Source organism: Meleagris gallopavo, chromosome 2 (assembly GCF_905368555.1).
Source record: "Meleagris gallopavo chromosome 2, MGAL_WU_HG_1.1, whole genome shotgun sequence".
Lineage (NCBI taxonomy): Eukaryota > Metazoa > Chordata > Aves > Galliformes > Phasianidae > Meleagris > Meleagris gallopavo.
Window position 1 is genome coordinate 13,708,130 of NC_139405.1, and position 19,468 is coordinate 13,727,597.

The 19,468-nt window shown below is 37.9% G+C and overlaps 1 protein-coding gene across 2 annotated transcripts in view; it reads right to left on the minus strand.

Annotated features, from left to right (window-relative positions):
• The window catches only part of PLCB1 (phospholipase C beta 1), a 377,774-nt gene that overhangs the window by 119,946 nt on the left and 238,360 nt on the right, over positions 1-19,468 (minus strand). For both annotated transcript variants that reach the window (XM_085218976.1, XM_085218977.1), the window contains exons 8-9: positions 17,721-17,821; positions 16,161-16,327 (exon numbers count right to left, since the gene is read on the minus strand). In XM_085218976.1, coding sequence (XP_085075102.1) covers positions 16,161-16,327; positions 17,721-17,821 — 268 coding nt within the window. The remainder of the gene's footprint in view (positions 1-16,160; positions 16,328-17,720; positions 17,822-19,468) is intronic.

Consider the following 19,468-nt stretch of genomic DNA (forward strand, 5'->3'; position numbering starts at 1 on the left):
AAGCTGCTGAAGGAACAGGACCTTGACTCCTACTCTGTGTAGGTCCTGGGTTATTCCTGCTCTGCTTTTCTGCACTGTGGATTTAAATGCTACTTGCACTTTGGTTGCACATGCTAAACATCCTTCCTCTACAGTCCCCTTCACTGTTAATGTTTAGAAGCTGAACTTCATATGCCATTCACTTGGCGTGAAGTTTATCAGTAATTGACCTGCTAGCTGTCTTCAAACTTCATTCTCCAACACAGAAAAGGAGAGGAAGCCCATTCAGGGGACTTTAGGAATGCTCCCATGCTCAGCATTTCACCTGCAACAAAGCATGAAGTAGCCTGTGAACAAGACGTTCCACAACATATCTTGAATAGCTCCAGACGATATGATCGGCTGTGAAATCAATGCAGAGAAAAGTCACCAGATTCACAGTCAAATGAACTCAAATAAACTTAATATTTTCTTAAGGAAATTTTGGTAGGAAAGAGAAGTGATTTCCTAGTGAAGGATGATATATTTAACAGGGCTGCTGACAGACACTTAAATTTCTCAGGCTGTGATCAGCTTCATTAAGTGAAACATGTGAAGTGCTTGTGCAGCAGCTTGATCTTTTTCTGCATCTCTGGCTCCATCTGATTGCTTCAAAACAGTGACAAGGGAGAAAAGACTATAAACATACTGAAAAGCTCTTCCACAAGACTTTATTAACAGCTACAACTACATGATTGCATACTTTCTAGATCTTTTACACAAGATCAAAGATGTAAATGCTCATGGACAGCAGTTTAAAGAAAAAACACTTTAAAATGTAGCTGCCATTTTGCCCGTAAGAAACAAGACTTCCCTGGGGTAAACATTTGTCAGCCGTAAAAGACAAGAGAGTTCGCTTCTGCCATCTCAAATAGTTTTTTTTGGAAGCTGTCTTCAGGCAGAGGGCATACTTTTCTTGACGGACATACTGAAAATGCACAGAATCTATAGGGGTAATGAAATCAACCCATCAATTTCTTCTGTTCTATGGTTAATGTTAAAAATATTGAAGAACCAATCTAACTGCTCTCTTCTGCAGCTTATGAGACCTGGAATCTTCCCATTCTTGGGAGATGGTGCTTGCAAATTTGTCAGGAAACAGGAGTTCTAGCCTGCCAATTAAACTGGTTGATAGGATATGCCATACTTTGTGAACATGCTTTTCAAAGACTTCTCTATCTGAAGACTTACTGTGTTGTTTTAAGGTTCTTTATGATCCTCTTTGACTAGAACTAGAGAGTCTCACATCAGGGGCCTGTGGCAGTTCTTTTGCAGGGGTAGGATATTTTGCAGTTTCCCATGCCATCCTAGAAATTGATAACATTTGCACGTAAAACTGTTCTCATGCAGTCTCCAGGACTGCCAAAAACACCAACTGCTTTTGACACAACTATCTTTGTTTTAATGAGACAGGTAATTTGAAAATTTCCTGCTTACTCAACCTCTCCAGTGTGCCAGCATGACCAGCATACTGTTCTGGATGTGGAAATGCCTGTGGAACCTTGGGAGCTTGCCAGCTCAGCAACTAGAAAATGTAAACAAAGACCTGCTAACTCAACACCTGCAGCACCCTCCCAAGCACAAGATAAAAGGATGTGAGGTTCAAAGCATCCTAGAAGCTTTTTCACTGGGTCATTGCCTTCTGCAGAAGCACAGGATAAAACCCCAGTAGTGAAGCAGTCTGTCTGGAGGAAATGTAAAAGTAAAGCTAATCCTACAAACTTCTCAACACAACTGTTTGATTTAAACTTTGTCTGGTCCCCCGTATTTCAGCAGCTAAGCTGTACACACAGCTACCTGATTGCTACTTAATTTTCCCCTGACCTGCAGCATGCTCAGGTCTGTCCCCAGGAGCCTTTCCGTTCTTTGGGTAAATTTTTGTGGCAGAGCAGGACAGCAAGAGACACAACAGAAAGGAGAAAATACAACATATTTTCTTGTTCTTGTTTGCACTTCAGTCACACAATTTTAAAATCAGCCTTTCTTTGTGCCTTCACAACTGTGAATGTGGATGTCTTTGTATGACAGTTAAAATGCCCCTTTCCTTCTAAGGAGTCAGTAGGCTTGGCTGCATGGATCTTTAACTTTTTTTTTCATATATCTGCAAATTTAATAGAGCCTTCCATTTGTTTATGCCTATGCTGTTCTTCACTCAGTAACAAAATTTGAAGGTTCAATTCTGCCAAAAGATTTTCTTAAAGTAAAACAGAAAACAAATAAAAAATGAAAAAAAAGCAATTAACTGACACCTCGTATCTCCTACTCAACAACAGAGAATTATTGTGGCATTTTGTCTAACAGAGAAATCAAGTCTATTTCAATGCAATCTGTAAAATTAATTACATTCATAGTAAATGCATACAACTGAGCGAGTCCTCTCGACTCAAAGATCAAAATCCACCAGGGACAAAAGGTATTTTATAATCCTCTGAGAGATCTGCACAATATGTTCAATTGTGTATTATATTGCACAAACCAGCTCTATGTTTTACAGTTTGAAATTCTCATACACGATATAAAAGAAGGATGCCGATGCTCTTGATGCACCTCTTGCCACTGGTCACACTTCAGTTACTATATCCTCCTAGGTTTGCGTGCAAACAGAGAAGCTCACAAGAATGAACTCGCATAAAATTCACAGTGTGGGAGACAATGTGCCATAGTGATTCTGATAACACTTGCAGTATTTGCGTTTTTGGAAGTGATGTTGAAACCTGCTCAGCTTTAAAAACACATGTTATTATAATATTGCTATGGTGTAACTGGAATTTCAATCTGTACAGAGCTTTGTAAACTAGGGCTGGACAGGAGTGCACTGTCACACCCTCTTAACTGCAAAGTAATTACAACAAGAGAATATGGTACAAGGTCAGCCCAGACAGAAAATGCTTGAACCCTACAATTTTATTACTGCACCCCAGGAAAGTCGATGCTGCTCTACTTCACAAATATCACTTGGAACAGAAAAGACTTTCAGTTCTCTGATTCACATTTGCAGATACTCCCAAGCATCTACATACCAACCATCATTTATACACAACAAGCAGAGGAAGACAATATCTCCTCCATGTTAGCAATTTTCTCAGGATCAGCAAGGCAAAATATTCACAGTACTAATCAAACAGTTTTATCAAATAATAAGTAAGGGGAGAAAGAGCAATACATTTTAATTGCTGTATCTGAATATTAGTGAAGCATTTAATAGAGTTTCTAAATTCAAATTACTCCTAATTGGACAAAAACAATCTGCAAAAAGAACAGACAGAAGTAAACTGGGGTCAGATTAGAAGATCACAGTTCCTTTGAATCTGAAAGCTGAACTGCTTGAAAGAAGTTCAGAGTCTGCCACACTGATCGGCAGTAGGTCTAGCTTCATACAGACTGAAAAAGTGGAATTAATAACAAAATGTTTAAAGAACAGACAGTTCTCTGGGAGCTGATATCCAAACAAGATGATAAAGCTGTAATGAACCAGGTAAATGGGAAAGAAATCAAACCAGAACATGCAAAAATGGCAGTTAATAATTCTAAAAAACAATTCAAAATGCAGAGCTGAACATGCCTAGAAATCCATCATCCCAAAAAGCAGAGAAGATAGAGAGTACAGAAATACATTTATTCACAGCAGCATCAAAAATAATAGTTAGGAAGAAAAAAAAAAGCGATTGAGAAGTAAACATGCACAGCATGAAATATATCAACATATATATCCAAAAAGATGCTTAGCCTACAGACATACTGACATAATTCCTACAGATTCAATGAACATAATGCTTTGCCAGAAAACAAAACAAGCATTCTTTGGCAATGTGTTCTTGAGAAAAAAAAGAACCAAACACCCAGCAACAGAAAATCCAGTAAAAAAGGAAGAGACCAAGACTCATTGCTCTTTCAATGGGGATACTGTGGTAGGACAGGGAAAGTGGAATATAAATAGAAAATTACATCTCATATACAATACCCAAAATAAATGTTTACTGAATGAAAAGCAGTCAGAGAGAGAAAATGCTGGCTGGTAAACATGCTGTGCTTAAGAAGTGTACATAAAAAAGTTTGCTCAGTATCAGTGAATCCTGTAGAAATATCACGTGTCCAAGGACAGTGAGATTAAAAATATTTTTCAGAGTAAGGATCATCAAGCAAGTAAAGCAGAATTAAATGTTTGAATCAGAAAGATTTGTCATTCAAACGAAGTTATCACATCTATTTAATCATCTGTACAAATGCACATAGAAAACTAACACTGGATACAATTTGTTATTTTTTGCAATAAAATGCTGGTAAATGGAAGTCAGATTTTTGGAGTGAGTTTTAGAGGAGCTCAAGATTCTTAGTTTGCTTTAGAGAGGAAATTATAGAATCACAGAATGGCCTGAGTTGAAAAGGACTGCTACGATCATCAAGTTTCAACTCCGACCACTAGACCAAGCTGCCCAGAGCCACATCCAGCCTGGCCTTGAATGCCTCCAGGAATGGGGCATCCACAACCTCCTTGGGCAACCTGTTCAGTACGTCACCACCCTCTGAGTGAAAAACTTCCTCCAAATATCTAACCTAAGCCTCCCCTGTCTTAGTTTAAAACCATTCCCCTTTGTCCTATCACAATCTACCCTTGTAAACAGCCATACCCCCTCCTGTTTATATGCTCCCTTCAAGTACTGGAAGGCCACAACGAGGTCTCCCTGCGGCCTTCTCTTCTTCAAGCTAAAGTATTTCCTAAAAGTTAAATATTTCCTATAGGCTTTCAGGCAAGCCATCCCAAATAGCAAACCCCAAATTTTTATAACAGAGTTCTTTTCAACCAGAATCAAAACCTGGAAGCATTCCAAGGATGCAGATATCTCCACAGGGAAAGGAAGATAGAGTTTCATGTGAAAAAAAGAGAAGTTTCCAAATCTCACTTGTGTCTGCTGGTATGAACAATCAGTTTTACTAAACCTTAAAGTGATCTTGCAATATTAAGCATGCTACTTCTATGTTATTTTATTAGAAGTCACAGGTTGTTTTTAGCTCACTTCAAATACCCACAAAAGAAGAGTTCTAAGGCAGGGGACTACAGTCTATGAAATGTTCGTATTTATCACTAGTAGTGCTAGAAAGCAGTAAGACATATAAGCAAGGTGATTTTGACCACTCTTTCAAGATCTTAATAACGTTTTTTCTTCCTCAAAATTTAAATGTAGGAAACATTTCTTTTAATGGATATTGATTCTCTAAACTTTCATAGCAGCTTTAAAAGCCTCTGCTGTATAAAAGCAGGGACACTGTTCAGATACACTGGTAAGCAGAGGTGATGTGTAGAGAAGTACAGTTGTTGGAAAAAACCATACTGTAAAGCACTGTTTTATTACTAGAAAACAGTGTGCATATACATATATAAAATTTGATAGCTAAGTTCTCAAATGTCCAACAACCTGATTCAAGCACTTTTGTATTACAGCTCTTTCACTATACACATTTAATAGATCCCTGTATATATAGCATCAAACAATTTCTCCTTGGTTCTCATCTCTTTTGAGTGTTCTGTGGACATTCTTACTTGTTACTTACCTTACTGTTACACTTAACCACAGACTCCAGTTATGTATCTAACTTCTAAACAAACTCCTAAGACTATGTTTACAAAGCTGTAATAATGCTTTAGTCTTTGCTCTACTCCACACTCAGCTTAGCTACACTGTTTTATACTCAGTCACAGATAGCTCCTTCTTTAAACTAAAATAATTTCTGAAATATTAGCACACATGCATGCATATGTATCTGAAGATCTCCTAATTTTAAGGAAGGTGGGAAAATCCACTGTTGTAGAGATAAACAAACATGCTCTGCTAAGTCTCAAGACTGAAACAATGATCAACATCATCTCTAAGTCAGAAATTCTACATCTAAATCTATAGCAAATCACATGGATCTGCAGTTGTTCCTTGGCAAGCATTTCCTTTTCTGTTTTTTTTCTTTTTTGTTCCTTGTACAAATTCAGTTTTGCTTCGCAGTCCTGGCCTTATCTGAGCAGTTTTACATCAGCTCCTGCATTCTAGGTTCTTCCAAGCGAGGGACCTTGGCTATTTTCAATCAGAGGGAATCTATATCTACATGACTTCATCTGTCATTGCAGGACTATATGTAGAGCCATGCAGGAATGCAAAAGATGTTCCCACAACGTCAGGGAACTCTGTCCTCAAGACCTACTCACTCACCATGACTATTATTTACATATGACTATGCCTGCTACTTGGGACTTCTGTTGAGGTCTCCAGCAAGATCCAGGAGAAGGAAGTGCTTAGGGCCCCAGCAAATGGGCTGCTCTGATTCGTTACATGAGGACAAATTAAGTCAAGGCAGAACACAGTGAGATACATCTCAGTATGCCAGCAGAAATCTTAAGCTTGACTGTTTCTGAGTGGCTTAAGCCTCAAACTGCAATCATCTAAAATAATGACTATGAACAAAAAGTGTATGGGGTTACAGGGTTTTATGGATAGAAGTACGGTCTCTTCTGCTTTTCAGCTCAGACGCAGTAAGAAATAATTTCTGACAGGATATGTTTTACACGCTATGGGCAAGTAGATAGTTTAAATCCAATTAAACATCTAAAAACACTACAAGAACACCTTCATACTAGTTCTAGCAGTGGAATAAGCACATTACAACATGGCAGATTTCTTTAATAGTCAGAGAACTAGATGAATTAAAAAAAAAAATAGACAAGACAACCATTAATCCAGAAATACTACAGTTATTCTTCACAATCTGAATGAAGGCAACTACTGGAACACATCACTGCCTTCCCAGACCTCTGGAAAATATGATCTGCAGAATGCCTTGTAGTGATCCTGCAAGACCTAATAACTTTAAATGGTGGCCTACTTCCAATTGCTAAGTTGCATTAAAAGACATCTAAATCTACAGATCTTTCTTCTCTTAAGTGATACTTCTCTACATAAGCTACTGCTGCACTTGCCAAAAAAGCTGCTCTGCAGCATAATGGGAAGAGAGAAGAGTGTGAGCGTTCTATAGGTGTGAAATATGCTTGGAAAAGCCTTCGTAACAGTTACTATTTTTAGTTCCAGAAACTCCTCCAGTTGTAGAAAAGATTTAATATTAAAAAGAAATGGGAAAGAATAAAGGCATGGTTGTACAAAGCCAGTTCACGTGAACTAAAAAAAAAAAAAAAGACTTCAGCTCCTTAGAAAGGACTTCCTTGTCTGTTCCTTAAACTCAATCCTGCAATTGCATGCATTGCATTAATTGCTTTATACAATCCCTTTCATGAACAAACTGAGCTCTTGTGTTTATTGTTGTTGTTACTGTTTTTTTTCTGTTTTCATTACTACCTCTGATAGTTGTGCCAGAACCATAATGTTAGGAAACTTCTCCTAATTTCCAGCTTAAATTTATTCAAGGCCACTTGATACCTCTGTGTTCTTTTGCCAACATTGTCTTAGCTTACCACTTCTTTCTGCTTCCCCAGTGTTACCCTGATGTATTTATGGGCAACAGTCATATTCCAGCTAAAGAATATTGTTATAGGAGATGATTACATCTGAGGTTACAAGGGAAACTTCCTCATATGGTTTTTGAATTATAGTAGCACACTCCAACTATGTTAACAGCCCCGCTATGACAGCTACCAACCATACAGAAAAAACTCAGGGATTGTTCTTAGCTTCTCAAGGAAAAAACTCTCAATTTATCCAAGCCAACAAAAGGATGAGGCAAAAAAATAAAAAATAAAAAAAGGAACATGAAAGAGAATGGGCAAATGTCACTGAGCTTGTTTGTGGCAGAGCCAAGAAAACTGTGCTATTCTGTCACCAGTTCTACATTTCACCAACTGGATCACAGCAGTTTGTATTCCATTTGTCCTCATGGGCCCTTTCCAGCTGCAAAGCACTGCCTTAGTAGCCATCACAATGAAGAAGCAAGACCCAAAATGTTCATTCAAAGTTTTTTTGTGCTTGTTTCCTTTAGCACTCAAGTCTATGCTGTTTTATTTTTTCAGAAGTAAACTTTATCTGATATTCATCTTCAAATCATAAATCCTTAATGTTAAGACTGAATACCTCCTTGTGTTCCATAAAAGAGGCAGTGGCACAGCAACAAGAAAAAAAAAAAAAAGCTGTTTAACTTTCAGAGTGAAATTTCTATTTATGGGCTCTGATAGTCTGAGGCTGAGTCAAACACAATGCAGACAGGCAACAGCAGCAGAGAAACATTTCTCCAGACCCCCTGAAAAGCAATACTGATGTGAGATTCTCTTTTTCCATCCCTTAGCAAAAGCTTCAGATGAAGGGAATGATGCAGCCCCACGTATAGTCCAAGACCTACTCTTATGTTGGCTTCGTGGTCTTGCCACTCCAGGTTCTTTGAACCATTTTCAGTCTCAGGATGTAGGGGACTGCCTGTAGGCTTCATCCTGGAGCCCATCCCCTGGATATGAACCAGAAGTTACTATGGTCAGCTCACATACTGACACAGGTGTGCTCTAACTGCTGAACATACATTATCATGACTAATTTATGCTCTGCAGCTCTGAATATATGAATTCCACAATATGCCTGTCCATCTGACATTTGTCACAGTTTCACTGACATCGGTGCAGCTATTCCTGGTACCAGGTATTAGTCCCAAAATGCATTTCTGCAAAGTTTATTTTTCTTTCAAAGTATCCACAGCACATACAGAAGATTAGGAGACGTTCCCTCCCTAGAATCCTAAACCTATTTTTTTATAAATGCTATCATTAATTCTAGGGCAAAAAATAACTCTATGCATAAGTAGCTACATCTCAGAACCACAGCAGGTCCTACACTTTTAAAATGCAATCGAAGAAGAAAAGGTAAAAACTTTAGCACTTTTTACTAAGCCAAATACTGCTGTGTTATTGTTCACTGCTGCAAAATCCATTATTACTAGCTTGCATCAGTGTTTAATTTCATGTTATAATGTTGCTACAGTCAAGTTAGGAAGATAAAGCACTTTATCTGTAAAAAGGGGGTTACAGGATATCATAATTGAGGATTTAACATTCTAAAAGATATTTTCATTTGAGAAGCAATCTTCCAAATAATTGCAAGATATGACTTTTACAACTTCACTAATAACAAACAAACAAACAAACAAAAACTAAAAAGGAAGCACAATACAGGATAGGAGCATATTTTACATATTTACAAAATTTACATACTTTACTTATTTTCATAAGTATAATTTCCATGAACTTATTTTTGGTGATGCATCATTCACACCAACATTTGCTGCATATATGTATATAGATTTATTTATATTATATTTATATTTAAAAATAATGTTAAAGGGCTTTCTAGCAAGCTATGTAATGGCACTTGTAGTGAATAACATGGCTATGACTTCTGTATGGTGACAACATGCAACAGGCTATGACTTTGTGTGGCTTACACTTTTGAAACAGTAATAATTTGTGATTGGGACCTATTGTTTTGTTGCCATTTAAAAATGTGAAACAATGCTAAGTGCAATCCTCTTGAAAATTGGAATGCTGGAAAGCACTATAAATCCCAAAGTTAATGGGCTTTTTGATAAATACTCTTAATATCCAGTGTTGCAGTGAGAAGGCTGAAGGGTTTGGAACACTTTCTGCAAATGCTTCAGTGCCAGCAAGCTCCACCATTTGACAGAATGGTTTATACATCAGAATTTATGCTTTAAATATTATGAAGGATGTCTTAGAAGTGCAGCCACAATTGCACAGTACTTGTTTTTGACATTACAATCTGTTGCCTAGGGAATGACCCCCTTCTGCCACTGAAAGAACTCCAATGTGTAATTATTCTTAAGCAGTTAAAGCAGTTACTAAAAGGTGAATTTAATGTAGTGGGACCAAAATGCTTAAAATGTATTCATGTTTAAGGTAGGAAAAACAAATTTGTACTGAAGCAAATATTGCCTGTTTTTAAGGGAAAAAAATACATGTAGTAAATGCTGCATAAAATTAAATGCATCTTAATCTAATGTTAATTGCTTAATTTACTTCATTATCTAAGAAAAAAAGGAGCAACAGCACAACTGTCAATAAATATGCACTAGAAAAATAGAATTAACACTGAAATTCAAAGGAAGTCACAAAACCAGCTGCCCTAAAATCTTTCTAAATACATGCCTAAATAAAATGGACATGCAAGATTTATGAATAGGTGCAGTATGGAAAATCTAAAGGTGTTTTCTTCTGCAGATCTAAAGGTCTGGCACTTTAAAATAAAACAGGCAAAGATAGAATTTAAACAAACGCATACTTAAGACAAAACATCTACTTATCTCAGAAATGCCCCTAATAAGTACAAGTCAGTGTAGAGATCCATTGGTCAGGAAAATCTCCAAAGCCCCTCCAGACCATTTTAAAGCTTATACTACAGTCAAGACAATCTCTCCCACTAAAAACACTCTAAAATAATAGCTATTCATAACCTTTTTTTTTTCTTGCTCCCACCAAGTAGGATGGTTGGTAGCATATCTTATTGCTCTGGAATGACGTCAGCTTTTTCATTACTCTATTCACTAGCAATTATTTCTCTTGCATTCATCACTCTTAGTCTTGTATGCTTAGAGTTTACAATCAAGGGCCATCACTCCCAAGAGCTGGGACACTATAAGCAGAGATACCTGAAATTCAACATTGATGTGCCTTCTCCTCCCCATAATGTAGAAAGATCCTGAAAAAATTTATTTCTATTCAAGCCTTCTTGAAAGTAAAAGCAAGTAAGAAAATTCTCAATCAACAAACTTGGCAGCTGATTTATTAATACCCACCCCTTTATCTGCACGGCAATTTGCAAAGGAAACTATTTTTGTAGTTATGCCATCTACCCAACAAAAATGCTTTGTAACCTGAAAATGCCAAATTACAAAATGCTACTTAACCAAGCCTAACAGCCACACAGCATGTTTTTGCTGACAGCAAGAGACTGCTCAGCAGTGTCAGGAACTTCTTTCTGCCTCCACCTGATAAGGAAACATGCTATACATTGTACAATAATCTCCTTCACTATATGGAACAAAGCATTAATCACAACAACTTGCTGCAACCACACTAAAATACCACTTCTTATGCTTAACTTATGTAGATGTCAAGCCCATGTATCTGCTGATGTTTCAAAAGCTCAATCATGTTCCATATACAATATTACAAATATAAGCAGCACGCAGAAACACAAGCAGCTTATTTAATCAAAACTGTGCAACCTAAGGCCCTCATCCAGTAACCTCGTAGGCATTTGATTTTACCAGGTACCTGAGAAGCCATGTTGCAGTAGTTTAAAATATAAAATATGTTCTTGCTTATCATGTTCAAAATACCTCAAAATGTAGCTGCAACATGTACAGAAAAAGAGCTATTATAGTGATTAGAAAATGGAGAATTATTAGATGCCAAGTGTTTCACACTTGTTTGATGTGAAAGTAGAGATTCAGTATGACCATTCATTAGAACTTCATTTAACTTGCTATGAGAGAAGTAGAAGTAATTACAGGAATTAAGATTCAATAAAGAATTAATATGATGTTCTAAGAAATGGAGCATAAGAGATTTTGTATAACTATCCCTTCTTCCCACACCACCCATAAACTTAAGCATATGCTTGAGGGATTTATTTCACTGAGGCCAGGATGTTCTGCATATTGCAAACACGAAATCTTACTCCCACAGCATACATGCTTTCAGCAAATACTTTAATTCCTTGAGAACTGAAGCTATTCATTTCACGTTTGCAACTTGATGTGTACGATACTGTACACTGGAAAAAAAAAAAAAAGAGACAATATATAGCAATATATACTTTGTATATCTTTGTAAAAGGCGATTAGAAATCTAGGTCTTGTGGCCCTAAATACATGAAAAGCAAGGATGTTTGTCACTACACTTGTTTAAGCGTTCTGTAAAAGGTATTTTCTCTGGGGGTGATACAAAAACTATACAACAAGAGAGCCCAACAAATGAACGTGGCTTCCTGCATTAAAATGCTGAACATTAATTCCTTTATTTCTGTGGGAGGTCTGAACACAGGATTGGTCGTTTAAATAAATAAATGTAGAAACACTATAGAAATTAAAGTGAAAGTGGTCAGACTTTCACCACTTATGTGCATGTTACTAAGTGCCTGATGTTCTAATGAAGAGTTAATCTGAAATGAGATGAGGAACAGAGTTGGTCAGAAAGGCAGCTTACAAAAGCAAGACAGTATACCTGTCAGCAGGCAGGGGCACACAAACACACACGCTGAGCAAGTGTGAAGGTGCAAACTCTAGAACAAACTGAAGAAAAAGGATGTAACTGGAGTGAAGGCTGGCAATTTATATCACACAATGTTTGCAAACAAGCCTTTACAGTCCCTACTACCACAAAGTACTTTAAATCATTCATTACTCACAAGACATGGTTTAAATTACAGCTATTTTCCTCTGTTCTGGACCTTATCTGTGATTTATTTTTATGGAGTTGTTTTTCATTGCCAGGAAAGAACAAATACATATACTGCAATGCCAGAAAATCTGGGCTGCTTCTCAAACCCAAACTCTGCAAAACGTGCTATTCCCTGCTCCTATTATTTAATTGCATTGGTCTGGTACAGGAGTGATGAAATAATCCTCAGGCCACCCATAACTTGGTTCCCCATGCTGTTGCTTGTCATGTAATTCTGTCACACCATTACCTCTGCTTGTGTGCCTTGCCGCATCTTTCCCACGCTGTTCTTTGCTTCTTGGTATACCACATTTGTCCAGAGGGGCCAGTTAGTTGGGACCTCTTAAAATCATGGAATGGCATGGGTAGGAAGGGAACTAAAAGACCATCCAGTTCCAACCTCCCTGCAGTGGGCATTGCCACCAGGTCAGGTTGCCTACGGCCCCATCCAACATGGCCTTTTTTGCCTCCAGGGATGGAGCATCCAAAACTTCTATGGGCCAGTGTCAGTGCCTCACCAGCCTCTGAGTATTTCCTCCTAACATCTAACCTAGATCTCCCCTCTTTTAGTTTATAGCCACAGTTAAAATCTGTATCTTTCCAATTGCAAGATAAGAATGTGGTACAAAGCCAAGATCCTATAGAAGTCCAGGTAGCTGACATCAGTTGCCCTTCCATTGTCCACCAGTTCTGTCACTCTATAATAGAAGGCCAGCAGATTTGTCAGGAACAATCTGCCCTCAGTAAAGCAGTGGATTATGTGGAAATTACCCCAAGTTCCTTTCTGTTCATAGAGTTGCTGGGTTTTGCTTTATGAGAGAACTATGCTGGATGAAGGTTTCTGCTTTCTTCTTACAAATTTTGGCTGCTTATTCCAGTACCCTAAGGTTTCTACCCATGCTAGTTATTTTAACTGACTGTACTGGGGCTATTCCAAACATTTTGCTTCCATCCCTACATCTCCACTGACCTTGGCACCAGCAAATAAGGACACTTATGCAATATAGTACAAAATATAATACAGTATCTGAGCAGCAGAGGTGAGAAGTTGAGGCCAACAAAGTCATGAATGTGTAGTACTGGGCCACACCTGACTGTAGTTTGACTATCTTCAAGTCAACAGAAAATAACATCTCTCCTCAATGGTCCAAGTCAGTATAGTTTTAATGGTAGGAAATGCATTTCTGAAGTGTATTGCTTCAGTCTCCAATATCTACAATTCAGCCTTTGAACAGACCTTCATGACAGCAGAAAGCTTAAGTAACAATTCTTTTCACAAAACATGGTATTATAAAGTTTTAACATTATTTTCAATACGCACTGTTATATTTTGGTGACATTTTACAGGCATGCAGTATTTGCTGGCAACTATTCCACACACCAAGTGTAGGATTGAGTATATACCTACAATTCATTTCATATACAGTGAACTGCATTCCCAACTCAGAGCTAAAGTATTGAAAATATTGTGTCCCCATCCTGCTCCCAATTAGCCATTTCCTTTAATTTTAAGATAGTATGCTCAAGATCTGCACTGGGGCATGATTAGCAGAACATGCCAGTTGCCACAACTCAGCTGACAGCAGGATGCACAGAAAAAGGTGGTATTTGCAATGCTGAGGTGGATGACAGGTTGTGCCGGTCTTGTGAGAGTTTGCTGGACATCAGTGCATGAGTTTGAAGACAAAATAAATACAAAACAAATGGACTCTCTGACTTGACTTTCCTTTTATAAATTCAGCCTTTTCTGAGAGAACTGATTCTGAAAGAACAATATAAATCGTACACAAGGAGGGAAGCACCTGTAGAAGAGTAAGTGCACCAAGTGTGTGTACCAATGTGAATTAAGGTAAACTGTAAGAGTCCCACAGATTCTACTAAGAGGGTGCTGGCAAATACTATCCTAACACACTTCTTTATGAGGTTTGTTTCATGCTCCCTCCTTATTGCTAGTCAGAAGGAGGTTTCACTGTGACTTAGGAGTTGTTAGCACACTTTCTTCTAATAAATCTTTAATTTGCCTTATACGAAGTGCCAATATTTGGGTAGTAAGGATAATTTTTATATACAGATTTCCTTGCAGCTGATGTGAAATAAGATAAGCACAGAGCAATACTCTAATATTTGCATGGATGACGAAGGAAATCACGGTGTTTTCATCCTGTGCCAGTACTCTCACTGACATCAAAAGACAGGGTTGTGTAAGCATGACAAAGAAATAGGGGTTAGCTCTCCATCAAAACACCAAAATTATGTGGGCTACAGAAATAAGAAGCCTTATGAGAAAAACTACAAGTGTATTGCTTTCAGACAGTCTTGATGACTGTATCAAGACCCTCAGGTTGACTAAAGGCAGCCACATTGAACTTGCAGCAGGGACAGCTGAAATTTGCTCTGCTGCCTGAGAGATGCTGTCAGGGCCCTCATCCAGGTGAGGTTTGGAGAGGTGAAATAGCCTGCAGTGTACAAAAGACTCACACAAATTTACAGACATCAGCTGAATTACCTCCTGTTCTCTGTATTAGTATTCTATTTCTGTGTGCACATTTGTTTCCACACTAGCCTAACAGCCAACCTGCTAACTGCACAGGGGATTGAGAGGGCTGCGAAAGCACTCAAGGTACAAGATAAGCAGTGGCCTTTCTCAGCTGTTTGAATCCATACTGCAGAGAAGCACAGACTGGGCAGTAGTAGTACAGGGATCCCAGCCTGGGAATAAAACATGTAGATTCAGATGCAGCACTTGAAGAAGCTTGGACTATAAAGAGGCTGTATATTTTGACTAATTCTGTAATTGTTACTATGGACTCTACTACAGACCTAACAGCATTCACGTAATTACTTTGGGCCAGAAGCTGCAGCCAATATTCTAACAGTAGAAGAAAAAATTCTATTTATAAAGAGCTACTGATAGGATCCTGCCTTGTCAGTTTTATTTAACTGAGGATTCAAAGACTTCATCTCTTTGATGCTGTTTTGACCCTGATTCTTCAAAGGAGAGTGCTTAGCAGCTAGTAAGGATGGGTCTGAAATCTTTGAACCAAAGCAATATTTTTATACAGATCTGCTTTTCAGGATATTCCCACACCCCTAGAATTTCTAAGTTATTAATACATTAGAAGCTGCAGTAATCATCGGGACATGGATTGGAATAAAATAGGATGCAGACACAAATTCAATGCTATTTTTACACTTGTAACAAAAATCTGCTGAGATGTACACAGAAGTTCTTTCACTCTATTTGGCAATAGTCCCAGTTTCACCCTAGACAGCACCTGAGATTTTCAAAAGGGCATTTTCTGTGATTATGGCACAGCATAATGTTTATAGGAAAACAGAAGACTAGACAGAATTATCATCATCTTAGTTTTGTTCCTATCAATTTCAATTGTTTTTGTAAAATTCACATTTTGGTCATTGTGACAGTACGGTTTCTGCTGAAGTCTGCATACCAAAGCAACTGTTTAGAACAATTACACAAACAGAAAAATAAATACCAAAACCAGATCATCCTCTCTAAATTGATTCCAACTAAATACATTTAAAAATTAACCACACGATGTCTCACAGGCCTGTATGATTCAACAGCAGATAGCTGGAAACGCAGTTGGATTCTGAACCAAATTTTGCTCTAGTATGTACTGCATTATAATTGATTTACAGTTTCAAATCAGAAACTGAGCATGGAGAGAAAAGAAAAGCCACTGACCTTTCTTCGCTAGGTTACTGTTGGGTTCATATTTCTCAATCAGTTGTTGAACTTGCTCCTGTTTTAATGGTGGATAAAGGATTTCATTTAATCGTGGATCACGTTGCTTAAGATTTATAAATTCCATCATCTGATCAACAGTAAGGTATGGTTTACTCTTGGCACCACTAGAGAAAATTAAAGTAAACGAAAAGCAATTAAAATATGATTCCTTGAAATCTTGTTCAATGTTTTATAATTTCCCAGGGAAACTGAAACAAAATTCAAACAATCATACAACAGAAAAAAATCGATGTTCCACTGGGTCTCCAGACTAGTTTACCTTGCCAGCATTTAATGACAAACATTCTTCATTAAACATCTAGGAACAAGATTTTTAAAAGCATTCAGCATTATTGACATCAATGGGAAGAATTAGAGCAATGCTAAAAGCTTTTCATTCTTCTGAATTCCTGGAACAAAGCAATCTGAGAAAGTAAAAGAGATGATCTGGAATTCAGTCCTGAGCTTGCCACAAACACTCCACTGCAACTCCTGGCCTACCTATTTGGTTTTACTGCTAAAAAACAGCGGCCCTGACTTAATTATCTTAATTATTCCGGTATTTGCTTGTTTTATAAACCTGCAAAAAAGAAAAAAACAAAAACAAAAAAACCCTAAGCACTCTGCAAAGTAAATGAAAAGATGTCTATTTAGAGTTAGTAAAAAGAGTAGAGTTTTGGTACAATTTGTGCCCAGATGCAAATCTATGAAGGCCCATTGCCAGGTGCTTACGATTTTCCACAGCACTTGGGACTGGCCTAGTTCTGCTCTGCAAGAAAGCAATGGGAAGTCAGTGGAAGCAAATTAGGTCATGGCTGAGTTCTTCTAATACCTCAGCCTTCGAGAAAATAAGCACAGAGAGGTGTAAGAGAACACACGTAGCAAAGATCAAGTTATTGTTCTGGTGGTCTTGCGATGTATTTCAGAAATTGTTTTCATATTGCTTCATGTTCTGATTCCATTGATCAGGCTCTGCTAAAGCTGTGAAGCACAGTGACTCGCTCTAAGGGCCAGAATCATCTTGGAATAATTCAACATGAGCTTTATAGCTTGTAACTGAATGCATGTACTCAGTTGTAGATGGCTGATAATTTAATTTCATGGCGGCAGTTCCAGTTGCACAAATCCTAAAAGTTACTGTTTTTTCTCCTACTCCTAATTAAGCTTTTGGGAGTGGTTAAACATATTCTCATGCCTATTACATCTTTTTATTGCTTATTACTCTTCCTTTATTTTCACAGAAGCCTAAACTGTCTTCAACCAAACAACAAAATGAGACCTGGCAGTTAAGCTCACATAGCATCTAACAAGTCAATTCTGGCAATTAGAAAAGGAAGCAAAAACTTGGGACAAGAGGAAACTTTGATCCTAGGTTAAACACTATTCTTGCTTGACATTGAAATCTGTTCTTGGTAGTCAATACATGGTGCTATAGACTAAATAACCTACTTCACTACCACCCCTATCCCAGAAAATCAGCGAAGGGGAAAAAATAAATAAATGAGTGTCTTTTCTTACAACTCGGAAAAGATGTGGTCGATTTCAGGTCGAGGGCAGAGGTTGTTTAAGAACACTCTGTACACGTCAGGTGTGAAGTCATCTTGAGGGATTGAATCATTCTGTGAAATGGAAAAAAAATAGTGAAAGATTGAAATGACATTTTAATATGATTTTTTGTAAACAGATCACTTGCTACTGCTCTTCTTTCAATATCATTCCTGCAACTTAGAGGAGTATAAGTTTTGCATAATAAGAAATTCCTGTGAAAAACAGAGCAGCTTAAGAAGTACGTTTAAAATAAAATAAATTATCCGTCTTCTTTCCATAATGCAAAGTTCTTTCTTTCGTGGAGCACCTATGAAGAGGAAAGAAGCATCTCCCAGTATAACTGTGTTATCTATAGACAGCGAAATCCCAATGAAGCCAGTGAGCTGGCCAATGTATTTAGGTGAGGAAAATGGCAGTACACAGTACTTGTTTTCCCCAAGCTTTCACAGAACCAGGAAACAAATTGGGCCATTGAGTCCTAATTGACAATCCTGATCTCTGCTAGCAGCAGAAATGTTTCCTTTTCCTTCCTGAAGGTACACGTTCAAGATACTACTGAAATCTCCTCACACACTGTAGCTTTTCCATACCTCTTTGCCCTAATCACCGAGGGCAGCTGATTAGGCAATCACATTGCTTTTACAGAAATTGATAGAAATGCTTTAAACTAGACACCAGCACTTTCTCTCACCTTTTCTAAAGTTAAGGACAATTTACATTCAGTCTTGCTTCTAGATGGTGTTTTCATCATCCCTGACTTTATACCTGAAATACCATCATCCCTGACATTATACCTGACTTTTCTCTGAAAAAACAGAACAACTGTTTCTAAAGGAGATGATTTTTGAAAAGGATAAGGAAAACAGTCCTTTGCAAACTCAAAAGTTCTCCTCCTCCTTGCATGTGCTGACTTAAAGCTCAACACTTATTGCAGGAGACAGCATGGACTGCTTTTTTGGAGAGGCTGGAAAAAAAAAGGAAGACCCCAAGGAAGGTGCAATCCGAGCAGCTCTGTTGGTGCAGAACAATAATGATGTGCCCACCGGCTTCTGCCTTTGCATCAGTGCATTGAGAGGAAAATTACACAGCAGTTTGTATTTCACGGAGAGAAAATCTCATAAGGAAATAAGAGAAACAGAACCACAAAAACTGTGGAATGCACATACAGAAAATCTGATTCTGAATTTCTTCCATGCAAGTGAACTTTATCAGAAGCTATGAAATGTCATCTCTGGAAGCACATGAACCCCTCCATGGCTCCAAAATAATGCCTGAATCCAATAGACTGGAAGAAGAAAATTTTAATTTGAACACAAAGCTGTTTGCTTATAAATGATGTTGAGCCAACTTGCATCGAGAACAAGCTGCTGATGGAGGCTATCATTGCTTTTATTTATTCTGCCTTTTTATGCAGTTGCCAAGGGAACCGGAAGTGTCAATTCAAGCCTTTGGTAGAAGGAAGGAAATTCTGCAATACTTTTCCTGCTTTAAGTTAAAAGGAAAATAAAAAAAATATCTGGGGGCGTCACTTTATCTCTCCTTTCATCCACAAAATCTGTCGAGGCCCAAGTGGGTCTGGTACCATAATCAACATTCAGTGATTGTGTTCACACATGCAGACTGGGCAGCTCCTTGCTCCCCCTCATCAGCCATCCCCAAGCACCACATTCAGCTCATGGCAAGAGAAGGGCAGCAGAACTCACACCGTTACTCCTTCC